The sequence below is a fragment of the Sphaerodactylus townsendi genome, linkage group LG06, assembly GCF_021028975.2.
Source record: "Sphaerodactylus townsendi isolate TG3544 linkage group LG06, MPM_Stown_v2.3, whole genome shotgun sequence".
Classification (NCBI taxonomy): domain Eukaryota; kingdom Metazoa; phylum Chordata; class Lepidosauria; order Squamata; family Sphaerodactylidae; genus Sphaerodactylus; species Sphaerodactylus townsendi.
Genome location: NC_059430.1, coordinates 7,115,911 through 7,137,781, shown reverse-complemented (window position 1 = coordinate 7,137,781; position 21,871 = coordinate 7,115,911). Strand labels below are relative to the sequence as shown.

At 58.0% G+C, this 21,871-nt stretch overlaps 1 protein-coding gene across 1 annotated transcript in view; it reads right to left on the bottom strand.

Annotated features, from left to right (window-relative positions):
* The window catches only part of NET1 (neuroepithelial cell transforming 1), a 121,005-nt gene extending 105,059 nt beyond the window's left edge, over positions 1 to 15,946 (bottom strand). Inside the window, exons 1-2 of the mRNA XM_048500614.1 lie at positions 15,909 to 15,946; positions 15,675 to 15,878 (exon numbers count right to left, since the gene is read on the bottom strand). Coding sequence (XP_048356571.1) covers positions 15,675 to 15,847 — 173 coding nt within the window. The 5' untranslated portion in view covers positions 15,848 to 15,878; positions 15,909 to 15,946. The remainder of the gene's footprint in view (positions 1 to 15,674; positions 15,879 to 15,908) is intronic.
* Between the last annotated feature and the right edge of the window lie 5,925 nt (positions 15,947 to 21,871).

Below are 21,871 nucleotides of genomic sequence, written 5' to 3'. Positions count from 1 at the left end.
GCTCTTAGCCACTACGCCACTGCTGCTCCTAAACCAACCGTAAAGAGGTTGCACTCCGCCCACCGGACATGTAGAGAGCCATTTGCAGGCTACAGGGGAAAGGAAGAGAGCGAAAGCTATTTTATCTGAACTGACCACAATGCAGAAAGAGCTTCTATGCCTTTTCAATACTCCAAGAAAGCGTGATGATCGTCTTTCATCTAACACAGAAGGCTTTATTTAGATCACGTCGGCTGAATCATACCCAAAGTGTTCCACGCTTGCAAATACACTATGACAAATACCTAACGCTGGGCACAGTGAAATCACTCGAAATCTTTGTCCAGTGATGCTGACACAGCAGTACTGCTGCCCAGCATGCCCAGTGTAACGTAGGTTAATATTTCTGAGTGCAAGATCTTAATTCTTTATGAAATATGCGTGGGCTGCATCTCAACTGTTTAAGAGGGGGAAGGAAAGGTTTGTAGTCAGGGAAGAAAAAGTGTTTTCTGCTCAAGCTCAGAAAGAGCGTACAGAGAAACTCCCTTTGTTTTAGATACTTAAGACTGATAAGAGTTCCCATGAAGAACAAAAGGCACTTCTAAGCAACACAGAGCCAAAATCTGAAAACAGCTTCACTTGTGCCCCCTGGCGTTCATGAACGTGCCCTACAATTTGCTTTGCAGCAGAAACATTAACAAAATACTGCTTACATGCTATAACAGTGATGGCGAACCTTTTCGAGACTGAGTGCCCAAATTGCAACCCAAAACCCACTTATTTATCGCAAAGTGCCAACATGGCCATTTAACCTGAATACTGAAGTTTTAGTTTAGAAAAAACGGTTGGCTCCGAGGCGTGCGTTACTCGGGAGTAAGCTTGGTGAAGCAACTGTGCAATGCTTCAAATGGGTGAATCATGACCCTAGGAGGGTTTACTCAGAAGCAAGACCAGCTTAGATATGTGTGTTGCGTGAAGAAGTGTTTCCTTTTATTAGTCCTAATTCTTCCCTTCAGCATTTTCAACGAATGCCCCCTGGTTCTAGTATTGTGAGAAAGAGAGAAAAAATTCTCTCTGTCAACATGTTCTACCCCATGCATCATTTTATAGACTTCAATCATATCCCCTGAAGAAGAAGAGTTTACATTTATACCCCACCTTTCTCTCCTGTAAGAGGTCTCAAAGCAGCTTACAAACCCCTTCCCCCTCTACAACTAATACCTTGTGAGGTAGGTGAGGCTGAGAGAGTTCCGAGAGAACTGGGACTGCCCCAAGGTCACCCAGCAGGCTTCAGGTGGAGAAGCAGGGAATCAAACCTGTTTCTCCAGATTAGAACCCACAGCTCTTTACCACTACACCACGTATGGAGTTGGTCCGCTACTGCTCTCTCAATCACTTTACTCAGAAACAGTACATTAGAGACTGGACACTAACTGACCATGTCATTTTTCTAAAAGGGATGGGTTTTGTAAGTAGCAGACAGATAACCGAGTGGCCAAGGGAAGGTGACTGATTTATTGGTGACTGATTTATTATGAATACCAAGAATTTATTGATGTGGTCCTTACATGATTTTAGCAACCAGGATGGGCAAGGATCCATATCCCAAGGAGAGACCTTCACCAGTCTGAGGATTTTGGAGACGTCAGTCACAGAAACTGGGTTGAAATGGTCTATAAATAGATCAGGAGGTACATCGAGTCTTCAGAATCATAGAATCCTAGAGTTGGAAGAGACCCCAAGGGCCATCAAGTCCAACCCCCTGCCATACAGGAACACACATCCAAAGCACTTTCTTCTGGTATGCCAGTGCTGCTTTTGTTAGCTGATCCCTTTTCCTTGGAGTTCAGTGTTTTCTCTTCCTCTCTGTTCCATGCAACACTAGCAAGCCTTATCTGGTTTATAACAACAGCTGCAGGCAGGGGTTGCCTCCCCTTCCCGTGAAGGGAAGGCGAGTACAGAAATTTAATAAATAATAATAAGTAAATACTGCTACCTTGAAGAGAGCTTAGCTCCTTAAGCACCTCATCACTGAATATTTCCATCCGTACCACCATCTTCTACTGCCATCTACTGGGTGTGAGTTGACATCGAATTCATGGTTTAGAGCTAGCATGATGTGTCGTGGTTAAGAGCAGGTGGATTCTAATCTGGATTTCCCCACTCCTTTATCTGTTGAACTATATTTGTCTCCCCGCTCCTCCACGTGAAGCCTGCTGGGTGACCTTGAGCCAGTCACAGTTCTCTCCAAAGTCTCTCCACCCCACCTACCTCACAAGATTTCTCTATTTCTCACAATACTAGAACCAAGGGGCAATCATTGAAAATGCTGGGGGGGGGGGGGGGGGGAGAATTAGGACTAATAAAAGGAAACACTTCTTCACACAACGCGTGATTGGTGTTTGGAATATGCTGCCACAGGAGGTGGTGATGGCCACTAACCTGGATAGCTTTAAAAGGGGCTTGGACAGATTTATGGAGAAGTCGATCTATGACTACCAATCTTGATCCTCTTTGATCTGAGGTTGCAAATGCCTTAGCAGACCACGTGCTTGGGAGCAGCAGCCACAGAAGGCCACTGCTGTCACCTCCTGCATGTGAGCTCCCAAAGGCACCTGGTGGGCCACTGCGAGTAGCAGAGTGCTGGACTAGATGGACTCTGGTCTGATCCAGCTGGCTCGTTCTTATGTTCTTAAGATGCATGTTGTGGGGAGAAGAAGGGAAGGAGTTTGTAAGCCACACACCAAATTCTTCTTCTTCTTGGTTGGTTAAGGCCTTTAGACGTCATAAGAACCATTTTTACATCGTCTTCTGCAGTAGAGTTTGGGAAAGCTGGAAAGTCTGGATTGGAACATAAGACCAGTGAGGGTTCCATATAGTCTAGCATCCAGTTACACACCATGGCCAGCTAATCAGTTACTCTGGAGGCCCAACCTACAGGGCATAGAGGCAGAGGCCGTCCCCTGATTTTATCTCCTAGCTGCGGGTTTCAAAAGTTTCCTTCATCTTGGCCACCAGCCACTGATGGATCTATGTTCCATCAAACTGTCTACAAGAACCTCCAACACCGTAGGACCAAACTGTCATTTTCCCATTTTAAATCATGATGAAGGCAGTTCCGGAAGGAAAGAGATTTACTCCCAAGGGCCTTGCCGCTTGCAAACAAAACGTTACGATTTTAAAAATCTCAAGACACAGGAGGAAAGTCCTGATATGAGAGCTCCTGTTTGTGTTAGAAATTATTCGAATTGCTAGGCAGAAATTCAGGCAGCAGACAACCTCTGAAGGTTGGTTACGAATTTTAAAATCCAGTCGGGTCCTCAATGGGATATTCCACTCTAAACAGGATGTCAGTTACAGCGCCAGCAGAGACTCTGGCCTCAGCTGCTGACCGATTGTTGCTCTATTCCAGGAGTCTTCAAACTATGGCCCTCCAGATGTTCATGGACTACAATTCCCATTAGCCCCTGCCAGCATGGCCAGGTGGCAAGGCTGATGGGAACTGTAGTCCATGAACATCTGGAGGGCCATAGTTTGAAGACCCCTGCTCTATTCCCTACATCATGGGAGGAATTCTCAATGCTACATAATCAGCTAACTGGTTCTAAATCTACCATTCACCCATTCTGCAAAAGTCCAGTGGCAACTTAAAAGCTAACAAAACGCATTCCAGTGTACGCTTTTGTGAACCAGAGTTCACTCTGTCAGGGGCAGGGACATAATTCAGAAACACCAAAATTTGTAGAAAATTAAGGATCCTGTACTTTTAGATTCAATAAAAAAGAGTTTCGTGCGCCAAGTAATAAACGATGCATTTTATGTCGTTGAAGCATTAACACGAGTGTAGGTTGGATCAAAGTGCGGTACATTTCCAGATTTTTTTCAGAATATTCAGTTTTTTCAAGAAATTTCAGTTTCCAGACAACTTACATCCCTCTGTCTTGTACCCATTCCAGACAGAATAGCGCTATCAAATCGCAGTCAACGTATGACAGTGATGGTGAACCTTTTTGAGACCGAGTGCCCAAATTGCAAACCAAAACCCACTTATTTATCGCAAAGTGCCAACGCAGCAATTTAACTCCCTCAAGCAGGGTCCAACCTGCTGTAGCCTCCAGCAAGTCCAACATGTGCCACTCTGTGCCTCTCTAGCATCTCTGCCGCCTCTGCCCCCCCCCCCGGGCAGCAGTCACCTGGAGCACAGGCACCAGGCCCACCAGCTGAGTCCTCCCTGCTTGCTGAGGTGCACAAACATCAAGTCCAGCAGCCCAGGCCAGCCTAGATTTGTATGTGGGGGGAGGGGGCAATTCCCCCCACGTGACAAACTCTGTGCGCTCATGCCCACAGAGAGAGCTCTGAGTGCCACCTCTGGCACCCGTGCCATAGGTTCGCCACCACTGACGTATGAAGACCCCGCAGGGTTTTCAAGGCAAGAGAAGTTCAGAGGTGGTTTGCCACAGCCAGCCTCTTTGTCACAACCCTGGTGTTTCTGGAGGTCTCCCATCCAAATTCCTGCCAGGGTTGGCTGAGGGTGAGAGTGTGTGTGTGGCCCAATGACATCCAGCACGTTTTCACGGCACAAGCAGGGATTCAGACCAGGGTTTCCCAGATTCTGATGCAAGAACTTAGCCACGAGGCCAGGGGTGTGCAACCTGTGGCTCTCCAGATGTTAATGGACTACAATTGGCAATGCTGGCAAGGGCTGGTGGGAATTGTAGTCCATTCACATCTGGAGAGCCACAGGTTGCACACCCCTGCACTAGGCCATGCTGGCTCTCAGAATAGATAACACTGATCTTGAAAAATCGTTTGCCCCCACCTCCCTTAGGGTATAGGTTTTTCCTCTACAGCAGTGGTCCCCAAACTTTTTAAACAGGGGGCCAATTCACTGTCCCTCAGACTGTTGGAGGGCCGGACTAAAAAAAACTATGAACAAATTCCTATGCACAAATGATTGTAAAATGTTTGATTTCACCTTTCAGCCTTTCTGTCATGGTCTATTTTTAGAACAGTGACCAAAGTATGTCAAGTACAGGGTGGGCTCCAAATATTGTTGGGGAGGCTGTGGAATACCTTCGTTTGTAAAAAAAAAAAAAAAAAAAAAGCAGAACTTTCCCAATGAAGCATTCCATCTAACCCAGGATCAGGTATCTTCCTGGGTTCTTTCCTCCCTAGCAGCCAGCGAGCGATTCGCCAGCCTGGCTGATGCCAATGGGAGTGAGGCGGAACAGAAAGCCTGAGAGCAACACATGGAGTAGCTGAGAGGGAAGGGCAGAGCAGGCGTTGCCACATGTAAGGTTTCCAACTCTGGGTCAGAAAATTCATGGAGATTTGGGGATGCCATCATGTAACTGCAATCAACAGCCGTTGGGGCCGGTTCCTCCTCTCCCTCGAGCCCCCACTGCACATGAATGGAGCCGCCGCCATGCCTGGCAGGCTGGATAAATGCCTTCAGGGGGCCACATTTGGCCCCCGGGCCGTAGTTTGGGGACCCCTGCTCTACAGTTTACCTGTTTTGTCCACCTCATACTACCCTGTTTCCCCGAATATAAGACATCCCCTGAAAATAAGACGTAGTAGAGGTTTTGCTGAAGTGCGAAATATAAGGCATTCCCCGAAAGTAAGACATAGCAAAGTTTTTGTTTGGAAGCATGCCCGTCAACCAGAGCATGCAGCTGTGGAGCGGAAAATAAGACATCCCCTGAAAATAAGACATGGGAGCAAAAATTAATATAAGACACTGTCTTATTTTCGGGGAAACATGGTAGCATCTCTAGGCAGCTGATGTAAGTTAAAACAATTTCAAAAACCATAATAAAAACCATTATCAATAAAACAGAACACTTAAAACTACAATAAAAACAGCCTTAGAATAATCTCAAAACTGACTCCCCCCTACCCCCTAGACCAGCAGCTGTAGCAAGTGGTTTCCAGGGAGGCTATGGTGTGTGGTACGTGGTTGTTAACCTGAATTTTTTTTACATTGTTGTTCTTTGCTTTAACTTGCATTTGCATCAGGAGTCTCCTCAAAAGCATGGTATGAGGTACAAACATTTCAAATAATATTAAAAGTAAATGCAAAGTGCACATGGCATATCTGTGGGACAAAAGCCGCTGTAATACCTATTTTTAAATGTTCTGTTGTCAGTGACAATTATAGCGGCTCCAAATGCAACTGGCGTCACGCACAAGAACCCGTTTGGCCGCTTTACTCAAAACTTGTAACAGCTTTGCTAAGAAACAGACGGCTGGTTTTAATGCCCTCTTGGATCCTTGCGAGACACAGACGCAACCGCTGAAGCCCATAAAAACGGCTATTCTTGCTGGATAACTTCACCAAAAAAGCTGACGCCAGCATTAATGAGGAAGGCTCCGTACTCCCAATTGTTACACAGACCCACGCATTCATCCCGCATGGAGGGTCAAGCCACTCAATGTCTGTGGAGGCGACATTAACACACTGGCCAACTAACAGGCAGTCTATTGTCGAAGGCTTTCACGGCCGGATTCAACTGGTTGTTGTGGGTTTTCCGGGCTGCGTGGCCGTGGTCTGGTGGATCTTGTTCCTAACGTTTCGCCTGCATCTGTGGCTGGCATCTTCAGAGGCGTATCACAGAGAGAAATCTGTTACACACTGTGTCCAGTGAGAAGGGAATGTTTAGTAACATTACTAAAGTTCGGAAAGCTGACAACAACCAGTAAAAGGCAATAGTTCCACAGGTAAGAATATCTCTACGCAAGTGACGCCTGGCCTCTTTTATTGAACCATGGAATCAATCAACGGGTGAGGCAGGGGGAGGGCCTCTACTTCCCACTGCCCCCAGAAATCCATCTGGTTCTTACCCACCCACCCTGCCTCCACTGAACAGCAAGCACTGGTTTGCACCTCCATTCTTTCCAAGGAACTTTTGAAATGAACTTTGCTTGTGCTTGAAGGCATTGAGCCCTAGAGCAGTGATGGCGAACCTTTTCGAGACCGAGTGCCCAAATGGCAACCCAAGACCCACTTATTTATCGCAAAGTGCCAACACGGCAACTTAACCTGAATACTGAGGTTTTAGTTCAGAAAAAACGGTTGGCTCCGAGGCGTGCGTTACTCGGGAGTAGGCTTGGTGGTAGTCGGTGGCTTTGCTTTGAAGCAACTGTGCAACTCTTCCAAAGGGCGAATCACGACCCTAGGAGGGTTTACTCAGAAGCCAGCCCCATTGCCAGTAACCAAGCTTACTCCCAGGTAAAGGATCACACTTTAGTTCTTCGCATGAAAACCAGTGAGTTTAATCAGTGGGTTTAACAGTGCTTAACAGGGTTACCTAAACTGCTTCCCCAAAACTAGGTCGTAGGTTTAATGCTAATAATCGAGCCCAGCGGCCCAGGCAGCCTAGATGTGTGTGTGGGGGGGGGATGGGGGCAACTCTGTTTGCGTGTGCCCACAGAGAGGGCTCTGAGTGCCACCTCTGGCACCCGTGCCATAGGTTCACCACCACTGCCCTAGAGGATGAAATTTCCACAAACAACAGGCTGCTTGCAAGGGCTTAAATGTCCCATTGCATCACTGGGGGAGGTGCGGACTGTGTGAGAGCTGAGCTCAAGGTGCTGCATGAAGCTTTTTGTGTGCGGGGAAGAGTACGAGCATTAGTTTATATGATTTGCACAATATAAGTGTGGTGGACTCTAGTCTGGAGAACAAAACTGGTTCACCAGATAAGAAAGCAGCAGTGGCGTAGGAGGTTAAGAGCTCGCGTATCTAATCTGGAGGAACCTGGTTTGATTCCCCACTCTGCCGCCTGAGCTGTGGAGGCTTATCTGGGGAATTCAGACTAGCCTGTGCGCTCCCACACACGCCAGCTGGGTGACCTTGGGCTAGTCACAGCTTCTCGGAGCTCTCTCAGCCCCACCCACCTCACAGGGTGTTTGTTGTGAGGGGGGAAGGGCAAGGAGATTGTCAGCCCCTTTGAGTCTCCTGCAGGAGAGAAAAGGGGGATATAAATCCAAACTCTTCTTCTTCTTCTCCACCACTTACGTGGAGGAGTGAGGAATCAAACCATGTTTCCCTGACAGGTGGCCTTGTGCCAGTCACAGTTTCTTCAGAACTCTCTCAGTCCCACCTGCCTCACAAGGTACCTGTTGTTGGGGAGTGGTAGAAAAAGCCATTTTGAATACTTTCAGACACCTTAAAGGTAGAGAAAAAGCAGGGCATAAAAACCAACTCTTTCTTTCTCATTGCTACTGCAATTAAGTTAATTCACTACTATTTCAGCAAGGCTCTTCTGACATGCTTAGGGTCTACGTGTACGGGAGAGGGTTGCGGCTCAGTGGCACAGCCTCTCCTTGGCATGCAGAAGGTCTCGGGTTCAATCCCCGGCATCTCCAGTTGAGAAGGAGTAGGGGATGTGAAAGACCCCTGCTTGAGACCCTGGACAGCCGCTGCCAGTCCGAACAGACAATACTGACCTTGATGGACCAAGGATCGAACTCAATATCAAGGAGCTTCATTTCGCAAGGGGTCATGGCTGGGTGGCACAGCACCTGCTGGGCATGCAGACCTTCCCAGGTTCAATCACCAGCACCCCAAGTTACGAAAAAGACCAAGCAGTGGATGATGCGAAAGACCTTCGCCTGAGACCTTGGTCAGCTCCTGCCGGTCAGAGCAGGCAATACTGACCTGGAGAGGCCAATGGTCTGATCTAAGGCAGCTTCATCAGGGAGGAGCTGTAGCTCAGAAAAAGAGCACCTGCTTGGCATGCAGAAGACCCCAGGTTCAATCCCTAGCATCTCCAGTTACAAAAAGGACCAAGCAATAGCCAAGATCTTAAAGAGTTGCTATGCATACTGCCCTGGATAGTAGTAGTATTAGTAGTAGTAGTAGTAGTAGTAGTAGAAGAAGAAGAAGAAGAAGAGTTTGGATTTATATCCCCCCTTTCTCTCCTGCAGGAGACTCAAAGGGGCTTACAACCTCCTTGCCCTCCCCCCCTCACAACAAACACCCTGTGAGGTAGGTGGGGCTGAGAGAGCTCCGAGAAGCTGTGACTAGCCTGTCATGACAGTTGTTGGACTGCTTAATATACTCTGTATATAGTATCTTGTACATAGAGCAACTCAACGGTAAAAGCCTTCTTTTGAAAGAAACAGCTGTGTGGAGTTTTTCTTCATGAAGGTGGGGGTTTGCTGTACATGCCCACTTGTCTACTTTGAGTAGTACCGCTCAAGTCTGCTATCATAGCCCAAGGTCACCCAGCTGGCGTGTGTGGGAGTGTACAGGCTAATCTGAATTCCCCAGATAAGCCTCCACAGCTCAAGCGGCAGAGCTGGGAATCAAACCCGGTTCCTCCAGATTAGATACACGAGCTCTTAACCTCCTACGCCACTGCTGCTCCTTGGAAAAAGGGCACGGTAAAAAAGGCAAAAATCACTGGGCCAGAAGAGTTTCAACAATAAAGTAGACAGACCACAGCACAGTGATAGCAAACTTATGACACATGTGTGTCAAAGGTGGCACGCCACAACATTTTGGGTGACACCAGCGTTTATCAACACCCAACAACTATTCTCCCTGTCTGAGTCATTTTTGTAATTATCTGATTTTTCTTTATATATTAAATTCAGATTATTGGAATGTGTCTTTTTTAACGTTTTAGGTTTAAACAGTATTCGGAGATTATAATAATAATGACCTTAAAACGGTACAATATGATCTTATCGTCGTTTATTTGGTCTGGTCGCTCTTGGTTTTATTTGCACTCTGTAAGCCGCCTTGACTATGGCTATAGAAAGGCGGGGTATAAATACTTTTCATAAATAACTGAAATGAATAGGTAAAGGATTGTTTCTCCTTCGTTGGTGGGTGGGGGAGGGGGTGACACACCGGCACAGCCAAGTTAGGCATTTTCCCAATTTTTTGATATGACAAACCCAAAAGGTCACCCCTTGCTGTTATTAATTAACAATACTAACAATACTGATAATGGTCGAAGGCTTTCACAGCTGGAATCACTGGGGTGTTGTGGGTTTTCCAGATTGTATGGCTGTGTTCCAGCAGCATTTTCTCCTGACGTTTTGCCTGCATCTGTGGCAGATCTTTTGAAGACGGCAGCCACAGATGCAAGCGAAACATCAGGAGAATACTGGAGCATGGCCATACAGCCCGGAAAACCCACAACACCCCAAAACTAATGATGATGAAAATAAAAGGCGAGCCCATCCCTTTAATAAAGGGGCGTCTGACTCTGGCTCTCCAGATGTTCATGGACTACCATGTGGCAGGGGCTGATGGGAATTCCAGTTGTTCACCGCCCTGAGCCCTGTGGGGGAGGGCAGTTTATAAATTTAATAAACGAAATGAATTGTGGTCCATGAACAACTGGAGATCCAGAGTCAGACACCCCCGGCCTAAACCATGTCTGTTTCGGTACTCATAAGAATCATAGTCCAGGAACACCTGCAGGCTCACAGGTTGGAGCCCCCTCCTTTCATTCATAATGGGGGGGAGGGTTTAGGACAAAAGTTTGCTCTTATTAATATCCCTCCCATTTGAACAGCTTCAGGTAGGCACCCCAATGAGAGGGTAAATTCTCCAGCGGGGGTCTGCAGCCTGCGGCTCTCCAGATGTTCATGGACTACAATTCCCATCAGCCCCTGGGGGGGGGGGGGGGGGGGGGGGGGGGGGGGGGTTTTTGGGGGGGGGGTTGGGGGGGGGGGAGGGGTGGGGTTTTTGGCGGGGGGGGGGGTGGGGGGGGGGGGGGGCGGGGGGGAGGGGGGGTTGGGGGAGAGGGCGGTGGGGGGGGTGGGGTGGAGGGGGGGGGGGGGGGGTGGGGGGGGGGGGGGGTGGGGGGGGGGGGGGGTGGGGGGGGGGGGGGGGGGGGGGGGGGGTGGGGTGGGGGGGGGGGGGGGTGGGGGGGGGGGGGGGTGGGGGGGGGGGGGGGGGGGGGGGGGGGGGGGGGGGGGGGGGGGGGGGTGGGGGGGGGGGGGGGTGGGGGGGGGGGGGGGTGGGGGGGGGGGGGGGTGGGGGGGGGGGGGGGTGGGGGGGGGGGGGGGTGGGGGGGGGGGGGGGTGGGGGGGGGGGGGGGTGGGGGGGGGGGGGGGTGGGGGGGGGGGGGGGTGGGGGGGGGGGGGGGTGGGGGGGGGGGGGGGTGGGGGGGGGGGGGGGTGGGGGGGGGGGGGGGTGGGGGGGGGGGGGGGTGGGGGGGGGGGGGGGTGGGGGGGGGGGGGGGTGGGGGGGGGGGGGGGTGGGGGGGGGGGGGGGTGGGGGGGGGGGGGGGTGGGGGGGGGGGGGGGTGGGGGGGGGGGGGGGTGGGGGGGGGGGGGGGTGGGGGGGGGGGGGGGTGGGGGGGGGGGGGGGTGGGGGGGGGGGGGGGTGGGGGGGGGGGGGGGTGGGGGGGGGGGGGGGTGGGGGGGGGGGGGGGTGGGGGGGGGGGGGGGTGGGGGGGGGGGGGGGTGGGGGGGGGGGGGGGTGGGGGGGGGGGGGGGTGGGGGGGGGGGGGGGTGGGGGGGGGGGGGGGTGGGGGGGGGGGGGGGTGGGGGGGGGGGGGGGTGGGGGGGGGGGGGGGTGGGGGGGGGGGGGGGTGGGGGGGGGGGGGGGTGGGGGGGGGGGGGGGTGGGGGGGGGGGGGGGTGGGGGGGGGGGGGGGTGGGGGGGGGGGGGGGTGGGGGGGGGGGGGGGTGGGGGGGGGGGGGGGTGGGGGGGGGGGGGGGTGGGGGGGGGGGGGGGTGGGGGGGGGGGGGGGTGGGGGGGGGGGGGGGTGGGGGGGGGGGGGGGTGGGGGGGGGGGGGGGTGGGGGGGGGGGGGGGTGGGGGGGGGGGGGGGTGGGGGGGGGGGGGGGTGGGGGGGGGGGGGGGTGGGGGGGGGGGGGGGTGGGGGGGGGGGGGGGTGGGGGGGGGGGGGGGTGGGGGGGGGGGGGGGTGGGGGGGGGGGGGGGTGGGGGGGGGGGGGGGTGGGGGGGGGGGGGGGTGGGGGGGGGGGGGGGTGGGGGGGGGGGGGGGTGGGGGGGGGGGGGGGTGGGGGGGGGGGGGGGTGGGGGGGGGGGGGGGTGGGGGGGGGGGGGGGTGGGGGGGGGGGGGGGTGGGGGGGGGGGGGGGTGGGGGGGGGGGGGGGTGGGGGGGGGGGGGGGTGGGGGGGGGGGGGGGTGGGGGGGGGGGGGGGTGGGGGGGGGGGGGGGTGGGGGGGGGGGGGGGTGGGGGGGGGGGGGGGTGGGGGGGGGGGGGGGTGGGGGGGGGGGGGGGTGGGGGGGGGGGGGGGTGGGGGGGGGGGGGGGTGGGGGGGGGGGGGGGTGGGGGGGGGGGGGGGTGGGGGGGGGGGGGGGTGGGGGGGGGGGGGGGTGGGGGGGGGGGGGGGTGGGGGGGGGGGGGGGTGGGGGGGGGGGGGGGTGGGGGGGGGGGGGGGTGGGGGGGGGGGGGGGTGGGGGGGGGGGGGGGTGGGGGGGGGGGGGGGTGGGGGGGGGGGGGGGTGGGGGGGGGGGGGGGTGGGGGGGGGGGGGGGTGGGGGGGGGGGGGGGTGGGGGGGGGGGGGGGTGGGGGGGGGGGGGGGTGGGGGGGGGGGGGGGTGGGGGGGGGGGGGGGTGGGGGGGGGGGGGGGTGGGGGGGGGGGGGGGTGGGGGGGGGGGGGGGTGGGGGGGGGGGGGGGTGGGGGGGGGGGGGGGTGGGGGGGGGGGGGGGTGGGGGGGGGGGGGGGTGGGGGGGGGGGGGGGTGGGGGGGGGGGGGGGTGGGGGGGGGGGGGGGTGGGGGGGGGGGGGGGTGGGGGGGGGGGGGGGTGGGGGGGGGGGGGGGTGGGGGGGGGGGGGGGTGGGGGGGGGGGGGGGTGGGGGGGGGGGGGGGTGGGGGGGGGGGGGGGTGGGGGGGGGGGGGGGTGGGGGGGGGGGGGGGTGGGGGGGGGGGGGGGTGGGGGGGGGGGGGGGTGGGGGGGGGGGGGGGTGGGGGGGGGGGGGGGTGGGGGGGGGGGGGGGTGGGGGGGGGGGGGGGTGGGGGGGGGGGGGGGTGGGGGGGGGGGGGGGTGGGGGGGGGGGGGGGTGGGGGGGGGGGGGGGTGGGGGGGGGGGGGGGTGGGGGGGGGGGGGGGTGGGGGGGGGGGGGGGTGGGGGGGGGGGGGGGTGGGGGGGGGGGGGGGTGGGGGGGGGGGGGGGTGGGGGGGGGGGGGGGTGGGGGGGGGGGGGGGTGGGGGGGGGGGGGGGTGGGGGGGGGGGGGGGTGGGGGGGGGGGGGGGTGGGGGGGGGGGGGGGTGGGGGGGGGGGGGGGTGGGGGGGGGGGGGGGTGGGGGGGGGGGGGGGTGGGGGGGGGGGGGGGTGGGGGGGGGGGGGGGTGGGGGGGGGGGGGGGTGGGGGGGGGGGGGGGTGGGGGGGGGGGGGGGTGGGGGGGGGGGGGGGTGGGGGGGGGGGGGGGTGGGGGGGGGGGGGGGTGGGGGGGGGGGGGGGTGGGGGGGGGGGGGGGTGGGGGGGGGGGGGGGTGGGGGGGGGGGGGGGTGGGGGGGGGGGGGGGTGGGGGGGGGGGGGGGTGGGGGGGGGGGGGGGTGGGGGGGGGGGGGGGTGGGGGGGGGGGGGGGTGGGGGGGGGGGGGGGTGGGGGGGGGGGGGGGTGGGGGGGGGGGGGGGTGGGGGGGGGGGGGGGTGGGGGGGGGGGGGGGTGGGGGGGGGGGGGGGTGGGGGGGGGGGGGGGTGGGGGGGGGGGGGGGTGGGGGGGGGGGGGGGTGGGGGGGGGGGGGGGTGGGGGGGGGGGGGGGTGGGGGGGGGGGGGGGTGGGGGGGGGGGGGGGTGGGGGGGGGGGGGGGTGGGGGGGGGGGGGGGTGGGGGGGGGGGGGGGTGGGGGGGGGGGGGGGTGGGGGGGGGGGGGGGTGGGGGGGGGGGGGGGTGGGGGGGGGGGGGGGTGGGGGGGGGGGGGGGTGGGGGGGGGGGGGGGTGGGGGGGGGGGGGGGTGGGGGGGGGGGGGGGTGGGGGGGGGGGGGGGTGGGGGGGGGGGGGGGTGGGGGGGGGGGGGGGTGGGGGGGGGGGGGGGTGGGGGGGGGGGGGGGTGGGGGGGGGGGGGGGTGGGGGGGGGGGGGGGTGGGGGGGGGGGGGGGTGGGGGGGGGGGGGGGTGGGGGGGGGGGGGGGTGGGGGGGGGGGGGGGTGGGGGGGGGGGGGGGTGGGGGGGGGGGGGGGTGGGGGGGGGGGGGGGTGGGGGGGGGGGGGGGTGGGGGGGGGGGGGGGTGGGGGGGGGGGGGGGTGGGGGGGGGGGGGGGTGGGGGGGGGGGGGGGTGGGGGGGGGGGGGGGTGGGGGGGGGGGGGGGTGGGGGGGGGGGGGGGTGGGGGGGGGGGGGGGTGGGGGGGGGGGGGGGTGGGGGGGGGGGGGGGTGGGGGGGGGGGGGGGTGGGGGGGGGGGGGGGTGGGGGGGGGGGGGGGTGGGGGGGGGGGGGGGTGGGGGGGGGGGGGGGTGGGGGGGGGGGGGGGTGGGGGGGGGGGGGGGTGGGGGGGGGGGGGGGTGGGGGGGGGGGGGGGTGGGGGGGGGGGGGGGTGGGGGGGGGGGGGGGTGGGGGGGGGGGGGGGTGGGGGGGGGGGGGGGTGGGGGGGGGGGGGGGTGGGGGGGGGGGGGGGTGGGGGGGGGGGGGGGTGGGGGGGGGGGGGGGTGGGGGGGGGGGGGGGTGGGGGGGGGGGGGGGTGGGGGGGGGGGGGGGTGGGGGGGGGGGGGGGTGGGGGGGGGGGGGGGTGGGGGGGGGGGGGGGTGGGGGGGGGGGGGGGTGGGGGGGGGGGGGGGTGGGGGGGGGGGGGGGTGGGGGGGGGGGGGGGTGGGGGGGGGGGGGGGTGGGGGGGGGGGGGGGTGGGGGGGGGGGGGGGTGGGGGGGGGGGGGGGTGGGGGGGGGGGGGGGTGGGGGGGGGGGGGGGTGGGGGGGGGGGGGGGTGGGGGGGGGGGGGGGTGGGGGGGGGGGGGGGTGGGGGGGGGGGGGGGTGGGGGGGGGGGGGGGTGGGGGGGGGGGGGGGTGGGGGGGGGGGGGGGTGGGGGGGGGGGGGGGTGGGGGGGGGGGGGGGTGGGGGGGGGGGGGGGTGGGGGGGGGGGGGGGTGGGGGGGGGGGGGGGTGGGGGGGGGGGGGGGTGGGGGGGGGGGGGGGTGGGGGGGGGGGGGGGTGGGGGGGGGGGGGGGTGGGGGGGGGGGGGGGTGGGGGGGGGGGGGGGTGGGGGGGGGGGGGGGTGGGGGGGGGGGGGGGTGGGGGGGGGGGGGGGTGGGGGGGGGGGGGGGTGGGGGGGGGGGGGGGTGGGGGGGGGGGGGGGTGGGGGGGGGGGGGGGTGGGGGGGGGGGGGGGTGGGGGGGGGGGGGGGTGGGGGGGGGGGGGGGTGGGGGGGGGGGGGGGTGGGGGGGGGGGGGGGTGGGGGGGGGGGGGGGTGGGGGGGGGGGGGGGTGGGGGGGGGGGGGGGTGGGGGGGGGGGGGGGTGGGGGGGGGGGGGGGTGGGGGGGGGGGGGGGTGGGGGGGGGGGGGGGTGGGGGGGGGGGGGGGTGGGGGGGGGGGGGGGCGGGGGGGGGGGGGCGGGGGGGGGGGGGGGGGCGGGGGGGGCGGGGCGGGGGGGGAGGGGGGGGTGTGGGGGGGGGGGGGGGGGGGGGGGGGGGGGTGGGGGGGGGGGGGGGGGGGGGGGGGGAGGGGGGGGGGGGGGGGGGGGTGGGGGGGGGGATGGGGGGGCGGGGGAGGGGGTGGGGGGGGGGCCCCCCCCCCCGCCGCTTCCGAGGCCTTCTCTCCCGCCCACTTACCGCCCACAGGAGGCCACCACAGCCGCGGCCTGCTCGGTGCCGCCAGGGGTCTCCGGGACCGCGACGCCGTCCCCGCTGCGCCTCTCGGGAGCGGCTCCGGCTGCGCTGGGCCGCCGCCGGCCCTTCCTGCCAGGCCTGGGAGGGGGCTTGTCAGCCAGCGGGTCGCTCTCCATGACGGGCGAGCCCAGACTCGCCGCCGCCGCCGCCGCCGCGCTCCCCGCCCTCAAGGCCGCCCCGCAAATGGCGAAACGGGCCAGGCCGGGGTTTGAAAATGGCGGCGGGAGCGGCGCTGGCCAATCAGCGTCGCGGGGCGGTTGCTAGGAGACGGGAGGGGAGCCGCGGCCTAGGCGGTCAGAGCGGCGCTGGCCAATCAGCGTCGCGGGGCGGTTGCTAGGAGACCGGAGAGGCGCCGCGGCCTAGGCGCCGCGGCCTACTCGTAGGGGCGCTTGGGAGGAAAACAAAGCGGGCTACAAAGCAAAAGTGGCGCAAGGCTGACAGCACTGACCTCAATAGGAACTTCCTTGGGTCGCAGCCCACTGAGGCAGATGAAATATATTTTGTTTTATACATTCTTGTTTATAAATATCTATTCATGGGTTTATATAAATAAGTAGATTTATAAATATCTATTAATAAGTTTAAGTAAAAAAAAATAAGTGTTTTCTATAACGAGTATGATGAATGCTAAGCACTGAGGTCTGTAGTATGCAATACTACGGGGCTTTTGGGAGAGTATTAACAAAGGGGGCAGGGGTCTGGGTTAAATAGGTTGCAAAATAAACTGGAAATGGTTCAAGGCCGACAACATTGATCTCAGTGGGAGCTTTCTTGGGTCACGGCCGACTGAGGCAGATTAAATGTATTATATTTATAAATATCCATTAACGAGTTTAAATAAATAACTAGATTTCTAAATAGGTATTAATAAGTATAAATAAATAAATAAATAAATAAGGGTTATACGCAAGGGTTTATAAGGCAGTGATGCCTAGGTGGCGGGGCCTACTCATTGGAGCACTGGGGGGAACAAAGAGGGCAGGGGTCTGGGTTAAATAGGTTACCAAATAAAATGGAAATGGTTCAAGGCTAACAACATCTATTTCAATAGGAACTTTCTTGGGTCACAGCCCACTGAGGAAGACTAAATTGAGTTGCCAACCTCCAGATGGGGCCAGGGGGTGACCTGGAATCACAGCCGCTCCCCAGATAGGGCATAAGCTGTGCAGCCTCATTTAAGAGATAGATGTACTTCTTGGATGAAGATATGGACCATATACGAGGACTGGATGAAAGAAGCCGGAGTCAATGAGGAGAAATGGGAGAAAAGACCACAAAGAATGTACTTACTGCTGTTTGTTTGACAAAATGATGAAAAATATAGGGGGGAGGGAAAAAAGGGGGGAAAGTATTGTTTGAAAACAAATGAAGAAAAGTATTAATATAAAATGTAATATTCAAATGATACAATAATTTTTTAAAAAAAAAGATGTACTTCTTGGTTGCTGTCTGGTTTCCGGGCTGTATGGCCATGTTCTAGCAGCATTCTCTGCTAGAATGTAACTGTAGATAGATGTACTTCTATCTTACTAGTATTAATTTAGACTAATCTGCACTGGTGTTAGTCTAAAGCTGGGGTTCTCAGTTCTACTCTTTGGCTATCTGTCCGGGACAGGAGTTGGCAGCCATAACTTGTACACCAGAATGTGTTGAAGCATGAAGCGTTCCCCTGGCTGAATAGCAGCACTGCAGCAAGATTCAAGGATTTTCTGAAAGAACACGGGGTGCTTTCGATAAACAGACTAACTCAAGACTTGTTCCCCCACTGCAAGGGACAAGGCCATGAATTATAAATTCAAGCTGCTGTTCTACAGTTCCCAACCTGGGGTGCAGAGTACGCGCCAGAGCTTTTGGGGGTACAATTTTAATGAACTGGGTTGAAAAGGGGTATGCGAATGCAAAAGGTTGGGAACCACTGTTCAAAGTCAGGAAAATAAGTCAACAATGTAGGTCTGACTTGTCTCATTAGCGTAGTAAATCCTCCTAGTCATGGATCCTATGTAACTGCCTGTTAAGAGCATAACCTATGACACCATGTAAAAAAATGCTGCTCTTGCGATAGATTCAATGATGCAAACTTGATTGGCCTATCTTTAAAACCTCAGACTTTCTACTGTAGCACTTCTTTTGCCATTAGCTGGTTGCCTGTTTTGTTCTGCGGACAAAATAAAGTTTTTTTTTCTACTTCTCACTCTTTGGCAGTTGACTGATTGGATCAGGAGTGACACCAAGGTTCCCAAATTGGGATATCCCCAGAATCACAACTGGTGCCCACTGCCCAGAGTCTGGAGAGTCTCTATAATGCTATAAACCCTCCAAGGCTGCCATTTTCTCCAGGGGAACTAATCTCTATCACAGAGGTGTCCAGCTCTGGCGCTTCAGACGTTCATGGACTACAATGCCCATCAGCCCACGGTATATTGCAATAGAGTCCACCCAGAGGTGGGATCCAGCAGGTTCTCACAGGTTCCCGAGAGTAGGTTACTAATTATTTGTGTGTGCCGAGAGGGGGTTACTAATGGGTGATTTTGCCACGTGATTTTGGCCTTAGTTATGCCCCTCCTCTCAGCAGTAGCATGCAGAACTTGAAGCTGTCTAGCAGGAGGTGCACCGGTGTGCGTGGCAGCCTGTGCCTGCGTGCATTCGTTTCCCGCCCAAGGACAGGCGTCCTTGCCACAGCCCCGCCCAGGAATTCCCCGCCCCCGGAATACCCGGCCACACCCCCGTCGTGCCCCGCCCAGCCCCATTGGCGCTATGCCGCAGTTTGAATCCCACCACCATGGGAACCTGTTACTAAAATTTTTGGATCCCACCACTGGCCCAGGGTATATTGAATAGAGTCCACCCTTCAAAGTTGACATTTTCTCTAGGAGAAATTATTTCTGCCATTTACATGATAGAGCAGGGGTGTCCAACTCTGGTGCTTCAGATGTTAATGTGTAGTAACAGAAGTAAAATATGGTCCAGAAGTCCTTGCGGCTGGCAAAGTTTTCTGGTTTTAATATAGGCCAGGCAAGACATACATACACACCAAGATAATTAAAGAACCCTGTTGATGTATACCCCTTTGTTTCTGTCTGATAGATAATTTCTCTAAAGAAAGGAGATTAAAACCCCACGTGCGAGCTGTTAGCTTTTTATAACAAGGTCTGATGTAATGTTTAAGGGAGTTTATGAATTTTGCTGAAAGTGTATTAAGATTTTGTTTAAATAGGTTACATATTAGGATTAAAAAGGTTTTAGAGTATAGCTATTCTACCTAGAGTTTAATAACATATTAATGGAATTTATATCATATATTCTTGGTATGAATGAATAGAAAAAACTGTGTGCTGTGTGGGTTCCGGGCTGTATGGCCGTGTTCTAGCAGCATTCTCTCCTGACGTTTCACCTGCATCTGTGGCTGGCATCTTCAGAGGATCTGTGGCTGGCATCTTCAGAGGATCTGTGGCTGGCATCTTCAGAGGATCTGTAGCTGGCATCTTCAGAGGATCTGTGGCTGGCATCTTCAGAGGATCTGTGGCTGGCATCTTCAGAGGATCTGTGGCTGGCATCTTCAGAGGATCTGTGGCTGGCGAATCTGTGGCTGGCATCTTCAGAAGATCCTCTGAAGATGCCAGCCACAGATGCAGGCGAAACGTCAGGAGAGAATGCTGCTAGAACACGGCCATACAGCCCGGAAACCACACAGAACCCCAGTGATTCCGGCCGTGAAAGCTTTCGACAATACAAAAACTATGTTCTTTGTGCCTTTAAAAGTTGATAAGCCTCTTGCTTCACACAGTTGTTTTTTTTTAAAAGCCAAGTTGCCCAGGAAGAATTGGGAACCTGCCTGAAGACTCCCACAGAGGTTTAGCCACACTCCCTAAACTTCATGTATTACATTGTATTACATAAGGTTGAGATGGCCAGAATGGAAGAGAACTCGATGGTTAATTGGAAGTGCTATATTGAAGTGTAAAGTTTTGTCCTGACGTGTGTGAGATTTATGGTTTTGTTTTGAACAGTCAGTGATGTATTCTTAGCACTTCCTTATAAAAAAAAAAGACTAACTTTCTTTGTCAGGCCAGTCCTCTTCTGTTTGCCACTAGAATCTCTGACAAATAAAATTTATTAATTCAGGCCTCTGGTCTCCTGGCATTCCTCGCCTTCTTCTGCAGGGAGTAAAAGGTAGACTGCGTGTTGCTTCTCGGAGCAACACATGGACTACAATGCCAGTAGGGGCTGATGGAAATTGTAGTCCACGAACATCTGAAGTGCCAGAGTTGGACACCTCTGCCATACACCATTTTCCCCAGGGACTTAGCTCTGTTGTCTGGGGATCAGGTGTAATCATAGGTGGGATCCAGCAGGTTCTCACAGGTTCCCGAGAGTAGGTTACTAATTATTTGTGTGTGCCGAGAGGGGGTTACTAATTGGTGATTTTGCCACGTGATTTTGGAAGCCTTAAGAATTACGCCACTCTCCCTCTCAGCAGTAAGCGCCGCAGAACTGGAAGCAGTCTAGCAGGAGGTGCACCGGCGTGCGTGGCAGCCTGCGCCTGCGTGCATTCGTTTCCCGCCCAAGGACCGGCGCAGCGGCTGCGTCCTTGCCACAGCCCCGCCCAGGAATGCCCCGCCCCTGGAATGCCCGGCCACGCCCCCGTCGTGCCCTGCCCAGCCCCATTGGCGCTACACCACAGTTTGAATCCCATGGGAACCTGTTACTAAAATTTTTGCATCCCACCACTGGGGGTAATTCTAGGTCTCACCCAAGGATTGGCAATTCCAGTTTACACCAGAATTCTTGGCTGCTACTGGGGAAAATAAGTAGTTTTTGCCCTTAAACTACACAAAAAAATAGCTTTATTTTGGAGCAGAAATAGATCCTGATTCTTTCAGAAATTCACCAACCACTTGGGAAAGAGCTTGTGAATGTGTCCCTCAGGGATACTGTTGATACTGAATATGCCTTTCGGAGGCCAGAGCCTGGATAAAAGAATTCCCTAGATTCTGGCATCCAAATTAGTTATCTCAGCCCTGCGAAGTCTTATATGCTAGGGGCCTGATTGATACTGATTGAACCAGGGGGCATCCATTGAAGATGCTGGGGGGAAGAATTAGGACTAATAAAAGGAAACACTTCTTCACGCAACGTGTGATTGGTGTTTGGAATATGCTGCCACAAGAGGTGGTGATGGCCACTAACCTGGATAGCTTTAAAAAGGGCTTGGACAGATTTATGGAGGAGAAGTCAATTTATGGCTACCAATCTTGATCCTCCTTGATCTGAGATTGCAAATGCCTTAGCAGACCAGGTGCTCAGGAGCAGCAGCAGGCCATTGCTTTCACATCCTGCATGTGAGCTCCCAAAGGCACCTGGTGGGCCACTGTGAGTAGCAGAGTGCTGGACTAGATGGACTCTGGTCTCATCCAGCTGGCTTGTTCTTATCTTCTTACTTTCTTCCAGTTAGTAGAAAATCAATGCGCTGGAATCAGCAGTTCTGGCAAAAAAAGGAAAACCCATCTCAGATTTCCCTTCTGAAGGGAAATGATGGGAAAAGTTCTACGTTTAGAAGTAGAAAACGAACATCAGCTGGCGAAAAGCAGTTTTGACTGGTTTGGGTATTTTTCACGGTGCTTTTAAGCTGCAGCGCACGCTTCGAGACTGTTCCAGATAGCACTTAGGAATGTTATGTTTATTACTTGGCATGCATGTAAAAATCGGAGATTGGTATGAGTATTCCTCCAGCATTCCTTGCAGCAGATTTGAGCAGGGAGACCTCACTTCAATGCCATCCTTAGAATATTTAGTCTAGTTTATCGGCCAGTGCAACTTACCATCACGCGAGCAAGGCCTTCATCGGGACAACTTGTCAACTACAGCTAACGTCTGCCCCTTATGTTGAGGGTGTTATTATTACCAGTGGTGGGATCCAAAAATTTTAGTAACAGGTTCCCATGGTGGTGGGATTCAAACTGTGGCGTAGCGCCGATGGGGCTGGGCGGGGCACCACGGGGGCGTGGCTGTGCATTCTGGGGCAGGGCATTCCTGGGCGGGGATGTGGCAAGGACTCAGCCGCTGCGCCGGTCCTTGGGTGGGAAACGAATGCACGCAGGCGCAGGCTGCCACGCACGCCGGTGCACCACCTGCTAGACTGC